Below are 19,756 nucleotides of genomic sequence, written 5' to 3'. Positions count from 1 at the left end.
TGTCCGCACTACGCTTTGCGGCTGAAATGAGACATAAAATCTCCTTTCAGAGGGAATCTGTGCTTTTCAAAATTGCTGTTCTTAAAACTTTTGTGAGAACGAGTGTTAACTGAACAAATAGCTCTTTCAATGCTTTAGATGATTCCAAGCAAAAAGTAGAATATATAAACCAGCTGATCCCTGATATGTCTTTAGACAATTTCAATATAACAACTATCTTCCACATCTGGAGCACATATTTTGATCTAGAAAATACACAAGTTTGTTTTGACTGGATATTGCTTAATAAAATCTTTAAACTAGCATTCTGTAGTCCCTGCTATGCACCTCCAGTTTTAGTTACAGTTTTAAATAGATATATTTCTGTTCAATAAATGAGATAGATAGCAAGGTATACTTATTTAGACTATTTAAACCAGGAAAAAAAATCAAGTACTTGCTGAACGACTGATCTAAAGCTGCAAAGAGGAATATACGAAAGCCTTAGAAGTTATAAAATAAATAAATTAGGAAAAAAAAATGAAGAAAACAGAAAAAGTATATGGAAAAAATGAAATTAAGATATTCAGAACGTGGCCAGCAGACTCAGGGTGAGAGTGGCATGATCTTTATTTGGATGTATTACAAAGTGAACATTCTGTATGTTGAAAAAAGACCAGTGGCCCAAGTCATCTGGGACCAGATGTTGTGCCGTGATATTTTTATTTGCATAAAAGTACCTTCCTTTATACTTGACACTATTATGGCAACAAGCAGTCTACGTAATTGAATAGCAGATTTCATGTTTTTACACACCTTAAGCAAAAAATACATTGATGACGTGTCATGATGTGCTGGATCATATTGCGTGACCCCATTGTATGATGATATGATTTAAAAATGCATTTTAGGAAAGTATATACTTCTCACACTGATTAGCCTGACAGAGGTACTTACGTATTTGATTTGTTTAATGTTGTAGGACATTTTTGAATGCCTGTGCTGTGTATAATTAATTTAATTTTCTCATACTACTTTGTATTTTAGATACTTGTACCATAGTAAGATTTTCTCATCCTTGTACATAAACAAACATTAAGATGTTCCAGCTTATGCAGGCTTACCCAATTAGAGAGAATATTTGGATATTACAGGATTTAAATCCCATTGGCTTCCTTGGGATCAAGCAGGCCAAGGTGATTTTATGTAGCATATTCAGAGACCTGTAGCGAGAGCTTCAATGGAAAAGCTACTTAAAAAATGTTTAGGAGGGCGATAAGAATACCGGTTAATTCTTGATCATCCTAACGATTTCTTCATAGAAACCAGTCTCCTGTGCAGTTTTAGCCTGGCATCTATTAGGTCAAGTCTTGTCATAATGAGTGACCCTTCAGAGAAGCCTGAACAAGCAAATCTGCATCCCGTGTCTGTGTCTGCTCTTGATCATCTTTCTTCCACGATCATTTCAAGGCCCAGACCAGCCATATATTTTCCATGTTTTCAGAGGAGATACCTGCATGAATGTATCCTCATCTTCTGCTTTTCTCTAACTCTGTTCCTCTTACCAGGTGTCCAGTCATTTGACTCTCAACACTCAAACATGATTAAAAAAAATATATTTAAATACCATATTCTGCTTTGATAGCTGGACTGATGGTCTTTTTGAGTCTGATTTTTAAAGGAATGACTATCATCTCCTAGTACTTATCTGAAATCAGAAACACGTGGCTTTTTCAATAAAGTTGCTTTTCAAGGCACCTTAATGATGCTTGATTACATTTATACATATCAATTACAATGGAAATGCTAAAGCTTCTTCTACAAGCTAAAAATATAATGCAAATGACAAGTTTTAAAATAAAGTTAAAATATTTAATCTTAGCGCTATCTACTTAATGCATCTATTTACAAGATAATAGGAAGGTCGATCTTAGAAACACTGTGACAAGTTCCAAATTAGAGACTCGGGAGACAAGAAAGAATTGTGACACAATTTCCTCTGAAAGGCAGAATAATTACAATGGAGGGGAGCACAGAGGGAGGAAAGCTGCGCGTAGAAAAGTACTGAGGTGTTTCAGATAATGTACTCTAATTTGTTTTATGATCTTGCACATTTGCATAGTATTAACATAGTTATTAATAAATTCCATGCTTTTATTTTTATGAAATTTCATTGTGTTCTGTGCACATAAACTAGATTATAATACTGCAGTTTGACTGTCATAATAAACTGATAGGCAAATGCTATTAAAGATATTGAGAAGGGTTTGTTTTTTTTTTTTATTGCATAGTGTTGCTAATTTCCTGATTCAGAATGAGAAGAGTTTTTAAAGAAAAAGCCAAAACAAATTTGAACAATGTTGTACTTGAACTGCAGTCCCCAGCCATCAAGATGGAATGCATTTTCTTAATACATTTTGTAATTTGCAGAACAACAGTGGCTAGGATTTTATGTATTTTTACAATATATATATTTTTTTCCCTTCTCTAATGCACAGCAAAACAAATTTATTTAGTAAACCAGGCTCCTTTTGCAATTTTGGAAATTGGATCCTGGTAAATATCAAAATAGGTATAATTTTGTGTGTTAAGATATTTCGGTGTACAGTACAGCGTCTCCTTGCTGTACAGTAGCTGGAATGGCTATTTTAATAGTAATTCCACCAGACATTTACTGCAGACAGGTGAGTTAAACTGTGCAGAAGTGGGGTCTGTGGTCAGACATCCTGAGAATTAGGTCGTGTTCGTGATTATGATCGTTACCCAATTAAAACACTACTGTGCCATGACAAGGCTGACACTACACCCAACATGGAGTTTCCTTAATGAAACTTAGTGCTTCTTGGATTTATTTTAACTGTTCACTGAGTGTTGCCAAATTTTGCATTTTATTTTAATCATTGTCCTTTTTCTAGCATTCAGGAAATGTGCTCAGTTTTAGGTTCTAATCTCTAGACCTAAACTTTTGTACTGAGTCATATGGTCACTAATGGGTTTTTTAGATGGTTTTGGATGGGGCACTTTTCAGGCATCATGTGCAACTGCTTTTAAGTTAAGATTGGAGGTGGGTTTGATGGATGGGCTTATGTGATGGTGAAGGAACTGGCTGGATGGTCACGCCTGAAGTTACAGTCAGTGTCTTGATGTCCAAGTGGAAATCAGTGGTGGGTTTAAGGGTCTGTACTGGACCAGTACTGATTATAATAATGACATAGACAATGGGATTGAGTGCCAAAGGTGTAACTGTTACAGACTGCAAGCCAAATTTTGTTTTGTTTTCCTGTCTACATACCACTCAAGCAGAACTTTCACACTACTAAATATAACACACTAATTACAACATATAATTTATTCCTTCATTCAGCTGAATTTGTCACCTCTGCTCACATAGAATACCAATCTATGTCTTTTAGCACTCTATCTGAAATCTGTAATAAATACTCAAAGTTGGTCATATTCTGTGGAAGTGAGGTTTAATATGTAATTTTAATTTAGTATTTTAAATGTTGCAGCAAAATTTGTTTTCTTGTTAAGATAATTTCAAAAGAAGGACCTTTGTGATTTACATGAAAAATTTATTTTACCTCCTTTAGAAATAGCTATTCACATAAAGGCTATTTAGCTTGTAAATTCTTTTTAAAGAGGAAAACATGACTGAAAGACACCTGACTGAAACACAATGCCTTACATACTTTGTCTTCATGCTATTTTAATATCTTCTGTGTTAAAGTGTCATAAAAATAACACTACGAAATTTTAATACATCTACCTGATGAAGTCAAAGAACTATGTACAGAGGCAAGTATTTTAGAATTCGGTTTCTATTGTGTTTTCTGTTAGCCTCTTAAAAAATACCTTCAGAGAGGAAACTTTTTAAAGCTGTGTTTCAATGGTTTTCATTCCATTGAAGTGTCAGAACTATTTATGCTGAAATCATAGTGTGTGATTAATTTTGGATCGTTGCTTCTATCAAACACACAGTGTTGCTTGTTTTTATCCCTGAAGTGCTGAACAAACGTACACTATCACCAACCCTGTAGTTTCCGCTGCGAAGCCGTGGCCTTTGCAGGAGAATGGGTGCAGTGATGCAGACAGCAGGGAGATGTGGGATCCCATCTGCCACGTCGTGTTTTCCCAAAGCGGGTTACAAAAGCCCGGAGCTGCTTTGGGGAATTTTCTGTCTCGGGGGCCCCGGGAAGACGGGTGGGGAGGGACCTCGTGTGGTGTGGGATGCAGGTCCCTGGGGGTGACGGGGCTGGTGGGGACAAGCGGGCAGCCTGGAAGGGACCAGAACAGCTTTCCCAGCAGAGGGGCAGCTGAGCATCCCCCAAAGCTGCAGCACATGTCACAAGTCTGTGATAAATATAAGTCAATTTATGTGTAATCTGAGAATGACTCAAAAAACAGCCTGTAGTGGGGAAGATGCGCCTGAAGATTGAGCTTTCAAATTAATTTGCCGATCCTGCTCGCTGTACAATGGTGCTGGGACTTGGGAAGGTGGCATGGGAGCGGCTTTCTGTGGCACTTCACAAATCTGTCAGATCGAAGCAATAGGGAAGCTGAGCCCAGAGGAGTGGTGGTGGGTGCCCAGAGCCCACGGAGGGCTGGAGGGGAGCGGGGCAGGTTTGAGTGCTGGGACTTGGTGGCACCTGAGGGGACAAAGGCACGTTTGCTCTGGGGCTCATTTGGGCTCCTAAACCATTGTCTGAAACGGAGACTGCAGCTGTGGCACAGCTGGAACAAAATGGTACATTGTGGGCATTCTTCATGCATGTGTAGGGAAAAGGGACCCTGGGGGTCCTGGGGACAGCAGTCTGACCATGAGCCAGCACTGGGCCCTTGTGGCCAGGAAGGCCAATGGTACCTGGGGTGGATTAGAAGGGGGGTGGTCAGTAGGTCAGAGATGTTCTCCTGCCCCTCTGCTCTGCCCTGGGGAGACCACACCTGGAATATTGTGTCCAGTTGTGGCCCCTCAGTTCCAGAAGGACAGGGAACTGCTGGAGAGAGTCCAGCACAGGGCAACAAAGATGAAGGGAGTGGAGCATCTCCTGTGTGAGGAAAGGCTGAGGGAGTTGGGGCTCTTTAGCTTGGAGAAGAGGACACTGAGGGGTGACCTCGTTAATGTTTACAGATATATAAAGGAGTGTCAGGAGGATGGAGCCAGGCTCTCCTCGGTGACAACCAATGACAGGACAAGGGGCAATGGGTTCAAAATGGAACATAGGAGGTTTCACTTAAACATGAGAAGAAACTTCTTCACGGCGAGAGTGCCAGAGCCTGGCCCAAGCTGCCCAGGGGGGTTGTGGAGTCTCCTTCTCTGCAGACATTCCAACCTGCCTGGACACCTTCCTGTGTAACCTCATCTGGGTGTTCCTGCTCCGGTACCGGATGAGCTTTCCAGGTCCCTTCCAACCCCTGACATTCTGGGATTCTGTGAAACCTAAAAATGGGAGCATAGCATGATATTCAGATTGTGGTATTTTAAAAACCTTAATGTGGTGAATTTCATGTAAGATGCTTGAATTTCAGGCAGGGTCTTTTCTGTTCATCTCCTCATTCAGTCCTACTGCTCCGCACTTTTATTTCTCTGGAAATTGTAATGTTTTCAAAATATCACCTGCAGAAAAAGCTGTGTATGCATCCGTGTGTTTATACATATTTATACATACATTACACTGACTAATTACATGAATGGCAACATTAAGAAAACTACTATAATTAAAAATAAATCTGGTTTTAGGGTAAGTTATAGTAATTACTTATGCAATACGAACTATTTAGCTAAAATTATATCCTGTGTCAAACAAACTGCAATGAGCATACATTTTTCTCCTTCTGTACTCCACATTATAGCAAAACAATTTCATAATATTAGTATCTATAAGTATATAACTCTGGTGGGTGTTTTTCCACAAAAGAAATAAACTTTTCTTATATTGCAGATATTTAATGTTCAGCTTGTGATCTACAGGTATTAGTGTTTGCAAAAAAATGATTGGCACTTTTTTTTCCATTGTACTTGTTATTTCTTCCCTTACTGCGCACTACAATAATTTGGCCAATTTTTATCTTAGTAGCTAAAATTTTCGCAGATAGTAGTTTTATTAGCATAAAAAACTAATTTGTGATGTTATTGCATACAAGCAATAAGATATGAAAACACCCTAAGCCACAGCTGAAGATTTTTTTTCATTCCAGTTCTTTGAATATGTAAAAAACACAGGTATTATATTATCAGATGGATAAAAAATGTACTTAATTTTCCCAATGTCTTTTAAAAATGGAAGTTCAGAGCAAAATGTTTGCACAAAACCAGCAGAGTTTTAGCTGGGATTGTGATACAGACACAGAGCTGGAGGGTTCATTGTCACAGTGTATTTATCTATTTCTGCATCTTGGCTTTATGATATAAAGAGGAATGAATATCTGTTTGCATACAGATTTTGCTATTTTCCGATTTCCAGTATGCATTTTTAACTACATGGAATATTCATAATGGGTGTCTTGCATTATGTCTTCCACTCTGCAGCAATAAAAACAACAGTCTTTTTCAGGTTGTTAAAAAAATGGTATTCTCGCCTGTCTTCTGACTTCTAGTGCTTCTGACAACAGCCACCTGCTTTTTCTGTGCTTCAAAAAAATAAAGCTCAGCTGCCAAAGGCCTGGGGGTCACCTGTCCTGTCTCTTCCCTCTTGTCACTCCACAATAACCCTGACCTGCTGGAACACGGGAACAAGCATCTGAAACCGAAGAGCAGAGGGGAGCCAGGGGATGGCAGGAATCCTCGCTGACGGTTGGAAAACCAGAGAGTTAGAGAATGAAACTGTGAAAATTAAAACCTATGTTTTACATACAGCAAACAGATTTATCCTGAAGCCTAAGTCGGTTGTACACCTCACTAACAAGTGTCACTTTGAGCACAGCTTCATCTTGATGCTATTGCTAGTGATATCCTCCATAGTAAGTTTATATCCTCCATAGTAAGCTTTTCTGTCTCTGATCTCACATTTGTGTTGAATTTCTGCCTCTTGAATTCCTTCTTTCCAACTTCTGTCATTGAACTGGGCATCAGGAATTGCTGAGCTCTGACCTAAAATATACGACTGAATCAGTCTGTGGCTGAACAAATCAGATATTCTGTATGTAACTCTTTTTCTGTGAAGAAGTTCATGCTATTGTATGTTACACCCGGTGGATATACAGAATTTCTCTCTGTTTGAATGGGCTTTTATGTGAAGAAGCTTAAGTAAACATTTCATAATTTACCAGTCACATCTTCCTGTGTTGAAGATTTACTGTTACTTTGGCCCTTTCTTCCAGCAATTACCCTTTCTGCAATGTACCTATCAGGCCTGTTTTACTGAAATGGAGAGTAGTTTGCTTTAGTCTGCTTTCTGTTCTTGTTAAGTGGTTTCACAATCCAGATTTTGTGATAATTTGATTAACTATGTGGCTAGATGAACAGCATTTGGTGTTGCTTTAACAGTCAGTATTCATTCTCTAAACCCCTATTATCCATTTCCACCAGCAGAGTAATTTGGTAAAAATGACTATGCAGCAACTTTAAGCATCATGAAAGAAAAGCAAGGAAGGGCACAAACCTTCCTGAGTGTTTTTTTTTCCTACTGTTAGTATGTGGGAAATAATCCTGCATATGCAGATACGTGTTGCCTGGACCTGGATGATGTGTAACCTCATCTAGGTGTTCCTGCTCCAGCAGGGGGATTGGACTAGATGATCTTTTGAGGTTCCTTCCAATCCCAAACATACTGTGATACTGTGATACTGTGAGTGTGCAAAATCAAACTCTTTCTGAGGAGAAGCCCAGCAGGTCGCTGGCTGGGAAAGGCATCCAGTAAATCCACTTACTGTCATCCTGGCAGGAGCAGACATTGAGAGCAAAGTAGAGCAGTGTAGGGAATTCCTTCAGTGCTTTTATTAAAGAATGATTAGCCACAAAATATTATGTGAATTTGAGTGAATTATTTAATGTATTTGAGCTGAGATATCTTTGTGCTTGTTACCTGGGTCTAAGTGGGGAACTGGTGTAGTGATAAAAGGACAGAGACATGGCTGAAGGAATGTGGATAAAGGGAAACGGGACTTGTGTGTTGAAAACTTAGATTCAAACACACCCCTCCCTCAGAATTAGCAGAACGGAAGAAAATCCATAACTGTCCTGTTCTTTTGTCAGCCAATGCTATTCTGAATATTTAACCTCACAGTTTGTTCACGTAGCTGACAACACGGTGTTTCACTTAATTGTGTATCTTCTTCTTTCCCCGCAGAATTATGGTTTGGAGACTGAAAACCTGAGAACTCTTTCTCACAAGCTGAATGCCTCAGCCAAAAATCTTCAGAACTTCATAACGGGTAGAAGGAGGAGTGGCCATTACGATGGCAGGGCCTCCAGACGACTGCCAAATGATTTTCTTACCTCTGTAGTTGACCTGATTGGTGCTGCCAAGAACCTACTAGCCTGGCTGGACAGGTAATTTACAATTCTTTTATCCTTTATGGATGAGAATAATTCTTTGGGTTGTTTTTGTTCTTTCTTTTTCTCTTCTATTCTTTTATTCTAATATTAAAATGGCTGTTCTGGAATTCTAGCTCTAAATTTTGTTTTGATAATTTCTCAAATACTGCAGGCAAAATGTAGTACCCTTTTTGTCAGGGGGGTGTTGAAGTTTTCTCTAGTTATGTTTTCAGGTTGTTTTCAGTCTGATAGGATTTTGTGTGAAATAGACACTTTTGTGCTGTTCCAAGTTGACATCTCACTGCCACAAGTGGTAACATTGCTAATTTCAGAAAGAAAGGTAAGAATGTCAAGACTGTGGAGTTTGAACTGTAGTTCAGCAGTCAAAAGGACATGAAAAGCTGGAGTAGAGCAAATCAGTTCAGCAGCTTCAGAATAAATTATAGTACTTGTTTAGTCTGAAAATTAAATTTTCTCATTAGCTTTTTTATCAAGAGCAGCATTGATGTATTAAGTACAGTTGTGTTGGTGAATGCTCAACAATCAACCACTTTTATTTTTTCATTTATAAATTGAGAATTTGATTAAAAGTATCTATCTGAATAAATGCAGCTAAAATTTTGACTGTGGCAAGACAGAAACCAAAACATAAAATAGCATCAGCTCTTTTTCTCTATCCTTGGCGTTCTAGCAATAGATAGCTTTATCTTGGATCTGAATGCTCTCGAACGTATAAATGGCACATTAGAAATCACAGTGAGAGTGAATCACCCTCCTTTGCAGGATTTGTATAATCCTGGTGACATCTTCCTAACCTAATGCCAGCAGTCATCTTCTCTCAGGCTATGACCTTGTCAGTTCTCATAACTTCGGCTGGGGTCAGATTCAGCTAGAATTTGGAAAGCCTGAAGAAAATCCAAGTGGGCAGGAAGCTGTTAGTGACTGAGCAAGTGTTCCTTTGCTCTCTGAAGGTGTTAACTGCTGCTGAAGAGGGATGTCCTACTAGAAATGCTGTCTTTTTAATGAGCTGTACAAAGGAAATCTGGACAATTATTTGGAAGCTCCTATTTCCACTTTCCACAAGAACGATAACTTCTGATGTTCTGGCCAAAATCCAGTTTACGTCTTTCCTGCAGATGTTGTTTCTTGTTTCAAAGGCATATTTTACAAGAGCTGTCTGCCTTGCTGCTGGAGGTTGTCATGATTAGGAGTTTCTCATTTCTGTGTGTAGAACTGCTCTCTGTATCACACATATCTGCTTATACTGTAAACAGGAGTTTTAATCCTAAATGCTGTAAAAACTCATCTATCCTTTGTCACAGGTCCCCATTTGTCAGCGTGACAGAATACTCACTGCTGAAAAACAACATCGTTCAACTGTGCCTGGAACTAACAACCATTGTGCAACAGGTAGGACTGGTCGTCTTCCCCTCTGAGTCCTCTTCATGCTGTTGCTTAAAAATTGCAGTAGTAAAAATGTTGCTAAGCTTTTACTTTGCTGGAAAGATTGTTTTAGCATTACCTCTCTGTTCCTTGCTTATTTTCTTTCTCTGGGAGTGATGGGAAGATTTTTGGACTTCGGTTATCCTGATATGCCTGGAGAGATCGAAGGACAGTGTGAAGTTAAAAATAATACACTTTGCTTTGAGTGGAAAATTTCACGTCAGGGCATCTACCAACATGCAAATGTTAAATAAAAGAAAACAGCTATGGTGGGCTAGAGCTCAACTACTGCTGTTTATTACAGATTAAAATATGGATGGTCAAAAATCTTTTGGGAACAAGTTCTTACATTACATACAAGTATATCCAGAACCTGTACTGTGGCTCCTTCACTTGAAGGAAAGCCAGTTATATGAAAGCTGTTTAGTGATCAACATGAAATATTAATAACATTATAATTAATATTAATAACATTAAACAAACCAGATATGGAACAAATAAGGGTAGTAGTATTATCATCACTGAAATTCATTAACTAATATAGTACAGTCCACAGGTACATAAAATTAGTTTATCTGGTCTGTAGTGCTACATAATATACAAATAATAATAGTCTGACAGTGTCTGGCCCTGCAGTAAGGCAAGAGGTGACACAGGAGTGCAGAAAGACTGACTGGAAATCAGTTTTAGATTCTCCTCTTGTGAGTGGCTAAAAATACTGATGAGACAAAATAGTGTTGTTGGAACATGTGGAGAAGCCAGAGAACAGGTGGGGCTGTCTTGGAATGAAGCAAAGGAGAAAGATGAGAGTTTGGTAGGAGGGACAGCAAGAAGGAAGCTCAGCTGAAGCTTTGTTTATGAGCACCTGGGGCTGGAGTAGCAGCATTCTGCAAACTTTTTTTTCCCCCAATTTAATTTTAGTTCTTGGGGAAAAAAAAAAAAAAGAACTAAGGCTGATAAATATCAGTCTTTATATCTTTATATTTTACATGGTTATCTATAATATTCAGCTTCATTCCTTTTAGAAATTTTGTCCTTTATGCATTTTTGCAGTGCAAAACAAAGATCATTTTTCTCTTTTCTTGGTTTAAAAATTCTTGTGTAGGCATTTAATTATTTATGTATTGTTATTAAGCTTTCTCTTACAAAGTGTTTATAGCACTAAGCTATTTTTGATTTACAGACTAAGCAAAATGAACTCTACAGTATAAAAAGTTTGGATTCTGATTCCACCCTTCAGCTGATGTTGCACTTTGTGTGAGTTTGATTTTTCTTTTCCCTGTGGTCTTGGTGAAAATAGTATAATTTTGAATTGCTGTCTCCCTTTCTGTTGTTCATTTCACTGCTTTTGGCAGATGAAATTCATTTCTTCTCTGCCAGTTTAGTTCTTTTTTTCAATTCTTCACTCCCAAAGCTGTCCTCCTTTTGACAACTTAAAAACAATCTATCTTTTAGCATAAGCTCCAAGACATTCCAAGACAAAAAGTGTTTAGTTAGTTCTTCAGGTCAGTTACAAATCAATTTTTGCCTTTTCCTTATCTTAGCATCAGATCTGGGTTGTTTGATAGTCATCTATTAAGATCTTATTACAGTATATTAAACTTAGCACCAGAAAGAGGAGATAAACCGAAATTATTCATAGCGAGACAGTTTTGCTATTACTAAATCTGAGGAAAATTGATCTTAATGTGTGAAAGCAGAAATGTCTCACCTAAACCAGAATTGCAGTCTTAACTGTAGGCTAAAATATGAATTGAAAGGCATAACTAATAGAAACCTAAATCTCAGATCTTTTCATATACTCCTTATTAATGGTATAAATTTCAGATATCTAATTTAGTGCAAAAATAGCAGTCAAGGTGATGCATTTGGCACATTAAGCAAGGAACGTCTTCAACCTGCAGATTTGTTTTTTGCAAAATTCCCATGCTTTGTGTGCACAACTTACAGCTGCTGCCCAAGGGGAAATTCCTTCTAACTAGGGGGCATTACTCTGCAATCTTAGTTTAATATGCACACTGCTTATGGATCTTCTTGCTGGGAGGTACTGTATGTATAACATCCGAGTGACACACTCTTGTATATAACCAGGAAGGAGCTTTTTTAGCTTTTAGGTTATATACTTTCTCTGTATGTGTGAAGATGTGATCTTCATTTGAAATTTAAACCAAACAGATTAACTGAAATGTTGGGTATTATCGTTTATATACCATGGAAATGCAACGATAAATAAGCAGCCACTTGTTTACCTGTAAACAGTATCTTCTTGTACTGGTTTTAAGATCATTGATCTTTATTGTATTGTCCTAGAGGAGTTTTAGACTTGTCCACTTTGTGCTTGAGAATGTACTTTATTCTCAGTTTTCATATCCCTCACAATCCTACCTTCACTAAAATAAGTAGGGAAACTATAAAAGAATAGTATCATGCAGAAAGCTGCAATGTCCCTTAAGAATGTGTTGATGACAATGTGCAAAAAAGGTGTTAGAATAGAGCACTGAAATGTTTGAGCTCTCTGTTGACTTCATTTTGAAGTATAACTCCAGTTTCAAGGTAGGCTACCTCTCATTTTTGCTCTGAAAAGGAATCCACCAGGTTAACTTGACTGAATTTGGATTTGGCCATGGTCTAGTGCCAAGGCCAACCTGGGGAAAGGGTAACTGGAATAACTGGGGAAGAATAGGTTTGGAATTCTGTTCTTAAAATGTAGCCATTGGTTAGTTTTTCATTGAGTGGAAAGAGCTCACTAGTTCTAGTAGAAATTGATTTTCTGAATATGTCAAAGATGTTTAAACCTGTGATATTAATAGATGCCTTTGACACGTGCATTGAACTGCATGAACAAACATTCTCCAAAGAAGAAGTTTGTCTGAGTCTTACAGGGGAACGTTAGCACAACTCACACTAATTTTCTTCCAACAAAAGCGCAACAAAATTTTGCTTGTTCTCCCCTTCACTAATGTTTAACTGACATCTCTGAGATAAATTCAGAGACCCTATCACCGACTTTTGCCCCATTTTTAGACAAATACTTTGTGTTTAGGATGAAGCATATGTTTTTTAAAGCTCTCTAGTTCATACTGCAATTGTTAGAAATTGTTGTGTTGTAGTAGATTCCTGTAGTTGTTGTACTTTATAAATGAGCCCTCCTCTGAGCAGGTGACTGGACTAAATAACCTCCAGAGTCCCTTCCACCTGAATTAGTCTGTGATTCAGCAACTGCCTTTGAAAACCTGGGTGTTATTTTCAGTTTGAACTTTGCAGACTTCAGCTTTCAGCAACTCAATCTTATTTTGCTGGCGTTTGCTAAACGACATTTTGTGATCAAACAGCTGTTCACTGTTTTCTAAATATACATTTTGATCAAGTCTTTACCTTAATTAAAGCAAGTAAAATAAGTAACTTCACTGTACTTACCAGTGTATATTTGCCTAATTTCAGAGCAACCTCATTCTTTTAAATGTGTGAATTCCAGAAGAGAGTTTGATTTTATGTATGCAAGCAATATACTGTTAAATATCATTTTGTCATGTCCACCATGTCCGCTGGCAAACAACACAAGGTTTTAAGTTCTTTTCCAAGTTGCTTTTTCATAAGGTCTGTGTTTCTTTTCAGTACTAGACTTAACTCATGCTGTTTTATTGTACTAAGTTAATGAACTAAATATTTCACAAATATTAGTATTTTTATTTGTTAGTTAACTCTCCTCAGGACTTTCCATAAAACATTCTTTATGGTATCTGCAATCTTCAGTAGTACTTGCGTTTTTTTCCTTTCGGAATTATAAACTAAAATTATGAATACAGTGTGGGTGAGCACAAGTCCTACTGACCTTTTCTCTTTATGAATATTCAAAAGAATGCTGGTTTATTTGCTCGTGGTTAAGAAGGTGTACTGTGGCTTTGAAAGGTAGGATGTTCTGGTTGGCACAGAAACGGGCTTGTAAGTAATGCTGCTGCTGTGATTATTTTTGTAATTCTTGTCTTTTACCATTTTACAGAGGGAAACCAGAATGCAGCTACTAATTTTTTAAGGATTTTTAAACTCTAAGAAAAAATGTTTTTAACATGTCATCTTGTTAATGGAGGATGTAGAAAGACTATCACTATAACTATTATTTATTTTCTAAGAAAAATAGATCAACATTCTATAAATTTTAGTCCTGGAAGATTTTATGAGGTCCATAGTGCATTGCTATTTATCAGAGAAAAATAAATCACAATGATATTATGACCTACATATCTTAATATTTTAGTATAATATTGCAAGTGCTTTCAACATCTCAGTTAAACTAGTCTGATGTATTTAAAAAAAAAAAAAAAAAGTCAATATGCATCTATTTTGGAAAGAATCCCAAAGCCATTAACATTTTAAATGCTAATGTAATCTTCAATGTGCAACATAAGTATAGCTGACATTAATTCTGCTCTACAAAACAATAAAATTTCAGTCTTACTATATAAAAGTCCTGTATTTTTTGACCTGAAGTAATTAAGTTTGTTTAGAATGAAGCTCATATTGTATTTCTAGCACAGAAATTAAAGGAATAATTTAAAAAGGAGCATTAGCTCTGAAGTCAAGCTGTAAGCCCTGCTGTGATCATCTTGTTCTCTTGGTATATGGAGGGTTAAAGGAGACGGTGGATGTACTGTTAGATGTGTCTGAAACTTGTAGGAAAAAGTGCCTTGGGCATTGCCAACCAAACTAACTAATCCATTCTTTTTTTGTGCTGTAGAAAATAACAGTATGAATACAGAAGAAACATCAAAGGGATACTTGACCATGAAATACTGATATACATTCTTCTCTGTGTTCTTTGGCACTCACAATCTTCTGTTTTTTACTTACTTATTCTGTAACAATATCCTCTAAACAGCATGCACTTAGAAATTAATTTTTCTATCAAAGTGCCCACCCTCCAAAATAAACGTGACTCTTAGAGCTGTGGGTGGGAGAGTTGCGTGATGGGTCCCAGGGCTGAGGGATGAGGTTTCCCCAAGGCAGCACCCAAGGCAGAAGGTTGGGGAGCTGGAGGGGGCTCAGCTGAGGACTTGAGCTGCTGGATGAGGAACCATAAACAGAGTGCGACAGGCTGAGTTGGTCACACAGCTCAGCTGCTTCTGGAGCCAATGGCGTGAGAATGCTGGAATTATTTCCTGGGAAGTTTGAAGCAATTAGCTGTGGTTGCTGCCACGGTCGGGTCCAGGAAAGAGGAAATCTTGAGAACTGGAGGGAATCTTCAGTTACCTGAGGGGATCTTTTAGGTATATCAGTAAGCTAAATTTTACTTGAAAGCTTATTCAAGGAAAAAGGCAAATAAACAAGACTTTTTTTTTTTTTTTTCCTTAAAAATATCTTCTGAAATCCTTATCTTGCTTTGTAGAAAGCTTTTTTCCAACGTGAGATAGCATTTGGAGATATATTTATTAATTTCCCCTTTTTTTGTTGTTGTTATTAACCATTAATTCACTTAAATGTAAATACCCAGCACCAGTATGGCATGATAAACAAGATTCCTGTGACAAACAAGGCGAGGATCCCTCCCTGTCTGGTCCTCAGCAAGTTCGGTGGCGGCATCTCCATCCCCTCACTTGCGTGGCTCTGGGACTCTGGCAGCCACGGGCTGGGGGTCTCAGGCTCCCTGAACACAGGGAGATGCCATGATACCTAATATTATTATTTGGATTTTGTTGTAGAAAAGCACCCCTTTGCTGACAGGGAGGTGTCACGGGTGGGTGCTCACTGTGTAGGAGTTGGGTGTGACCAAGGTTTTTGGGTGGTCTCTTCTAATCTCTGTCTGGCAAACTTGAGGTTTCTGTATTTTCCTTTTCATTTTGTTGTAGTAAGCTGTAGCTTGAGAGCGGTGATTGGCGTGCTGGCTGGCGGGAGGAGCACTGGGGCCTCTCCGGCAGGAAAGGGTCCTGCCATGACCACGTCTTCCTTTACAGAGGATTGTACTGAGGAAATCTTCAAAGCATTAAATAGCAGTAGAGGCAGTAGGTCTCTTTTAGGAATTTGGATGCTTTGTTTTGTGAAAAGAAGCAAAAGACGGAGCAAACCAATCTACCAGTGTAGACACACAGTGTTTAACATCTTTAGTGTTGCATTTGTTTTCAAAATATTCTGTTTACTCTTCCCATGCTTCGTAATAGTACAGTCTACCTAGTCATAGGTCTGACTCAACTGTCTTCACCCCACAAGACTTGTAGAACAGCTGATGAACATTCTGCCTGATTTAAGGCTGGGCAATGTGTCTTTCTCTCTATGCATAATTGAATTTCTGACATGCCAGATTAATTATATTCAATTACTTTTTTCTCACTATCATGAATCTGTCCCCTCTGCCTTACATTTATATTGTTGTTAGTATTGAGTACATGAGTTTAATGACTTTGAAGGGAAGAATAGATCCTTGAGGTTAAACAACCACAAGAGGAGTCAAGTTTCCTACAACTGTAAAGTAACCTCTTGGACATGATGAAATTCAAGAGATCATTTGTCTTTACAGGTACCTCTGTAAGAGACAGTTATCAGCATAGAGCCTTCTTTTCTTTCTCCGTAGGAAATTTAGAACAATGTGCTATAATTATCTTTGTTTTATTTTACCACAGGATTGTACAGTGTACGAAACAGAAAATAAAATTCTTCACGTGGTAAGTAATCTAAATATTCTGCTTTGGTATTCTCTAATTCTAGCCATCCACTTAAATGATTAAAAAAAAAAAAATTAAAGCTACCTTAGGAAAATAAAGTTCCTTAATATTTGACACAACTTCTGATGAATTATATCAGTTGCTAAAACTTAAACTTTTCATACGTAAGATCAAATAGCTAAAAAGTTAAAAATTATTCTCAAGATGAGCAGAAGATAGATCAGTTTACACGTTTTGTGAGCCCCTGTAAACTGCTTGGTGCAAGTTCGTTGTGCCTCCTGCCAGCCAGATGAGTAGCTGCCCCAGTACTCTAGATTTAACACTCCGATATGTCTTTTTTTTGCATCAACATGAAGAAGTGGAGAGACACTGCCCACACAATATTAATAAAATATTTTTTCACCCAATATGTTGTTTATGGATTCTCTGAAGATTGGAGGCTTATTGAAGATGATGTAATTTACTTAAGAACCATTCCTACCAAGACTTTCTACTCTTTCCTACATTGGAAGTCTTTCAAATTTAAGGCTTAAGAATCAGCTTTCTTCTGCTATTTCCTAATTTATGCCTGTTTATTTTAGTAGACAAGGCCATATACTCCCGCTCACTCTCCCTTTTCCCATAGTTCCCTAGAGTAATGCTCTCTGTTATACCCACAGTTAATTACAAATATATAATTACTGTTCTTAGATTGTTTCAGAAGCTTCACAGCACTCTTACTATTGTAATACTCCTATTAGGATTGCTGACATGGAATTCTAGCAATGGAACCATCAGACGTGGTACATTACAAGCTGCACTGGTTGTCACTGAGAACTTTTTGCCTTTAGCTCTCAAAACAACTAATGACAAAGGGCAATAGAAGAATCGTATACAAAGCTGTTGATTAGATACTTACCTTAGAGTTCAATATTTTATATTTTCCTGGTACTGGCACTAAAACCTTTTATTGACACTGAGATAGAGTTGAAACCTATGGCAAAAGGAAATCTCAAAGGATTTACCGGTTCAGATGAGCTTTTGACAAGTCTAACCAAGTGCCTGACTTTTTGGTTTTTTTACAGCCTTTTACACATATTCTGCTTCCAGCAGGGATTAAAATTTGTCATAAAACATTGATGTGCTGTTAAATTCAGAAAGCATGCGATGACTTTTAGAAAAAAGCTTACTGTTGCAAACTTGATTCTGAAAGGAACTTCTAAAAGCACCTGAAATCTTCTGGGATGTGGAGGGAGAATAAATATATATATATATTGGCATGCACACAAATATATACATACCTTTTAACCCACTATTCTAACTGCATATGACTTCTAGAAATACGTATTTAGAAGGAATGTTACTTTTGACTTTTCTATCTGTTCTGGATGGAAACCTGAAAAGGGAAAAACAAAAAAGAGATAAAAGTTTCCATTTGTAAGTATTTCAGAAGATCAGCAGTGACAGTGTGATGAACCTGAAGGAGCCTGGATCCCAAGGCAGCAGAACTTGTTTTTGCCCAAGCAAAATCACCTGAAACAACCTTGATCCACTATCCATTCTAATATATTTTTATGCCCCAAATACTTCAGCATGTGTTAATGTATTGATAGTGCCATATCAGACATTACTTCCTGACTCGGTGCTGCTATTCATAAACTCTGCTCAGTTCCTCGTATTTATTACTATCTCAGCCTTTGAATTATTTACAACTGGTGTCAGGTCTGTCTGGTATCTGCTACTTTTAAAGCAAACTGATATTTTTAATTGGTCCAACATAATTTTCTCGAATATTTTTGTGGTGGTAAAATCCTATGTACTTTTTAACTAACTTTTTGAATCATGGGGAGATCTTAAAGGTTCACTCGATTGCAAACTTGTTTGCTGTTTGTTTTAGTCCAAGGTTTATTTACTGAAAACATTTTGCATGTGACAACTGTAAAGTTAAAATACTGCATCAGAAGGTAGATAGTCTGTGGGATTTGGTCTGCATCTGAATCGTACATATGATCTTAAATGTTGAGGCATAAGAGAGGGCCTCAGTTCCAAATCGTAGCATTTTGATACAAGAGTAATTCAAAGCTGAATGAAACAGACACTGACAGACCGGGTCAACTACCAGTTCACATATAGAATAGCTGCACAAAACATATTTTGAGCAAGACAGTTTCCATCTCTCTGGTGAGAGAAGACAGGACCTAAAGATTTGTTTGGGTGTTCTGGCCCAAAGCTGAAGCTGCCACTTGTATTTCTGCGGATTGGTGACCTCTCGATGCTGTCATGCACACCTGAATGGGATATTTTGCATCTCGCAGCTGATACAAAAACACAAATGCCACATCCAGTGCTCCAGAGCAGCGCTTGGATTTCCAAATGATTAACTATACAGTGAATGGAAATATAATCAATAAATTCAGCCAGTTAATTTATTCATAGTGACAACTTTATTTGTTTAGCTTATATGTATATTGTCAAATGAGATATTAGAAATCCTCGTGCTTTTGCAAATGCCTGAAATAAAACTTCCCTTAAGGGATTTGACTATCATTTGCTATAACTAGGGAAAAAGAGAGTATATTCCTCAAAGGAAACTAGATGCATACAGCACAGCTTTGACCAGATGGCCATCCTGAAATTCATCTAAATGAATGCTTTCAGATTAGGTTCAAATATTTTTGGGCATAGTCTTTTTGAAGGAATGCTTAGGAGACACTTGCAAATTTGGGAATAAATCCTCCCACGTGAAGGTTCCCAGAGAGTGCAGATCAGTTCCTCTCTGACCCATCTCCCCCCTCTTTGTCCTTGGCGGCAGGTTTAATCTGTCAGAGCTGCTGTTCCCACCCATGCAATGGATGTTCATGTGGATTGGCATTAAGATTTTGAGATCTTTAGCTGGAAGACAAGAGAACATAAAATTATCGCATAGTTGTAGTGATCTAGAATATCAGTCAAAGGCTGTGTTCAAAGATGCATGAGAATTTTACTTCAGGAAATGGATTAACTAAGGCATTTTTCTGCCACTGTAATTTTTAACAAAGGAAATATTTTCTAGGTTGTATAATGCAGAATTCACCTAATTATCACTGTTGGTAGGGCTGATCTTATTATTTGGTAACCAAAACAAGTTATTAAATTGGTGTATAAGTAGTTTGTTTGATATTTCCCTTGACTTCTGTTGCATTTATAATGATACGTTATAACAACACATAAGATGAAGTTCATCGGG

General features: G+C 37.6%; 1 protein-coding gene across 2 annotated transcripts in view; it reads left to right on the top strand.

Moving 5' to 3' along the window:
• LOC102090085 (connector enhancer of kinase suppressor of ras 2) overlaps nucleotides 1-19,756 on the top strand; it is a 172,778-nt gene that overhangs the window by 72,089 nt on the left and 80,933 nt on the right. For both annotated transcript variants that reach the window (XM_021282310.2, XM_065077873.1), the window contains exons 3-5: nucleotides 8,268-8,470; nucleotides 9,778-9,865; nucleotides 16,510-16,551. In XM_021282310.2, coding sequence (XP_021137985.2) covers nucleotides 8,268-8,470; nucleotides 9,778-9,865; nucleotides 16,510-16,551 — 333 coding nt within the window. The remainder of the gene's footprint in view (nucleotides 1-8,267; nucleotides 8,471-9,777; nucleotides 9,866-16,509; nucleotides 16,552-19,756) is intronic.

Source organism: Columba livia, chromosome 12 (assembly GCF_036013475.1).
Source record: "Columba livia isolate bColLiv1 breed racing homer chromosome 12, bColLiv1.pat.W.v2, whole genome shotgun sequence".
NCBI classification, from domain to species: Eukaryota; Metazoa; Chordata; class Aves; order Columbiformes; family Columbidae; genus Columba; species Columba livia.
The sequence above is the reverse complement of the archived record's forward strand: the minus strand, read 5'-3'. Positions and strand labels throughout refer to the sequence as shown.